Genomic DNA, 1,283 nt, shown 5'->3' with positions numbered 1-1,283 from the left:
AAGTTTTATCAAAACAAAAAGTTTAACAAAACAAAGAACAAAACAGAAAGAAAACAAACTTCAATACAAACAATTCAAAAAGGTCAATACACTTTTAGGAGTCTTTGTGTTTGAAAACAGACACAGACATTATGCTCACCTTCAAAAGCCTTGATGTAGCTGTTTCCTAAAGTAACCAGCTTTTGCAAGCCAGGATTAAACTGATCCATGAGGTTCTGAATAACAAAAAAACAACACCATTATACTATCAATAATAATGCCGGAGCATCATAAATATATGCTTCAAGATAACAAATAAAGGGGTTTATTTTGAAATAATCATTGGCTGTCTGTACATGTTCCTTACACAACGATTTGCCAAATAAATTTATTACCGGACAAGGGCAATTAAAATTTGAGTGCGTTTTTTGTTTTTATTTTGCTCAAAACAATTTTACTGCATGCAGAGAGACTGCAGAGTGAAAGAAAGACACCACTAGTTCAGATATCTTTAAAAAATCAGTTGCCTGGGACAACAAACAATTATACAGTTTAGTGCTTTTTTTATGTAAAAACATTTGCCTGCAGAATGTCACGATTGACCAATCAGAATCAAGTATTCCAGAGAGCCATGTAATTGCATCAATACTTAATGAGCGTTCTCGTTTGATCTCAGCTTAAACGAGAGTATCAGAAGACTCACATTATAAACACTCAAGGTTGATCTATGTAGAAGGTCACTGTTCGCACCAGACATTCTGTTTCTGTTGGAAAATACACTTAATGCTACACAAAACTACAACGAACATGTAAAATCAACTTCATGAGCAGCATTATCAGAGAGCATCATCAAAACATTTACAGAAAAACACTGAAGATATTGCTTCACGTACCTGTGATAGTGAAAGTTTTCACACTAGTTACGACACTCTCTTTATGTCTGTAATGGGTTTTTTCAGGTCTGTTAATGCCTATTATAGGGCGAGAAAGGGTGAGTAAAAGAGAGAGAGAGAGAGCGCAAGGATTCCACATCTGATACGGCCTGACGTTTTGAATTATTTACCTGTCCCATGACAGAACGTGGAGAAGGGCGGCCGTCTGACAGGCTGGCAGGAGATACACACTTTAACTGAGAGAAGAGCTGTAGAAGTGACACTTCAGCTGGTTACACCTAATGAGACACTCAACTACAATCAGAATCATGGAAAACAACTAATTACTGCTAATTGTCATGCATCAGTGTGACCTGAAATTTCTACTGCCATATCTTTGTGTAAAATATTAAATAAATGCATGAAGTAAAA

At 35.9% G+C, this 1,283-nt stretch overlaps 2 protein-coding genes across 4 annotated transcripts in view; one reads left to right on the top strand and one right to left on the bottom strand.

Moving 5' to 3' along the window:
- Positions 1–1,059, bottom strand: part of LOC107595673 (brain-specific angiogenesis inhibitor 1-associated protein 2-like protein 2) — a 4,156-nt gene extending 3,097 nt beyond the window's left edge. The window contains exons 1-4 of the mRNA XM_016286158.1: positions 1,043–1,059; positions 873–950; positions 683–743; positions 140–215 (exon numbers count right to left, since the gene is read on the bottom strand). Coding sequence (XP_016141644.1) covers positions 140–215; positions 683–736 — 130 coding nt within the window. The 5' untranslated portion in view covers positions 737–743; positions 873–950; positions 1,043–1,059. The remainder of the gene's footprint in view (positions 1–139; positions 216–682; positions 744–872; positions 951–1,042) is intronic.
- The window catches only part of whrna (whirlin a), a 107,409-nt gene that overhangs the window by 61,243 nt on the left and 44,883 nt on the right, over positions 1–1,283 (top strand). The window lies entirely within an intron of this gene.

The sequence above is a fragment of the Sinocyclocheilus grahami genome, unplaced genomic scaffold (assembly GCF_001515645.1).
Source record: "Sinocyclocheilus grahami isolate Dianchi unplaced genomic scaffold, SAMN03320097.WGS_v1.1 scaffold207.1, whole genome shotgun sequence".
Lineage (NCBI taxonomy): Eukaryota > Metazoa > Chordata > Actinopteri > Cypriniformes > Cyprinidae > Sinocyclocheilus > Sinocyclocheilus grahami.
Note: the sequence above shows the minus strand (reverse complement) of the source record. Positions and strands in the feature narration are given on the sequence as shown.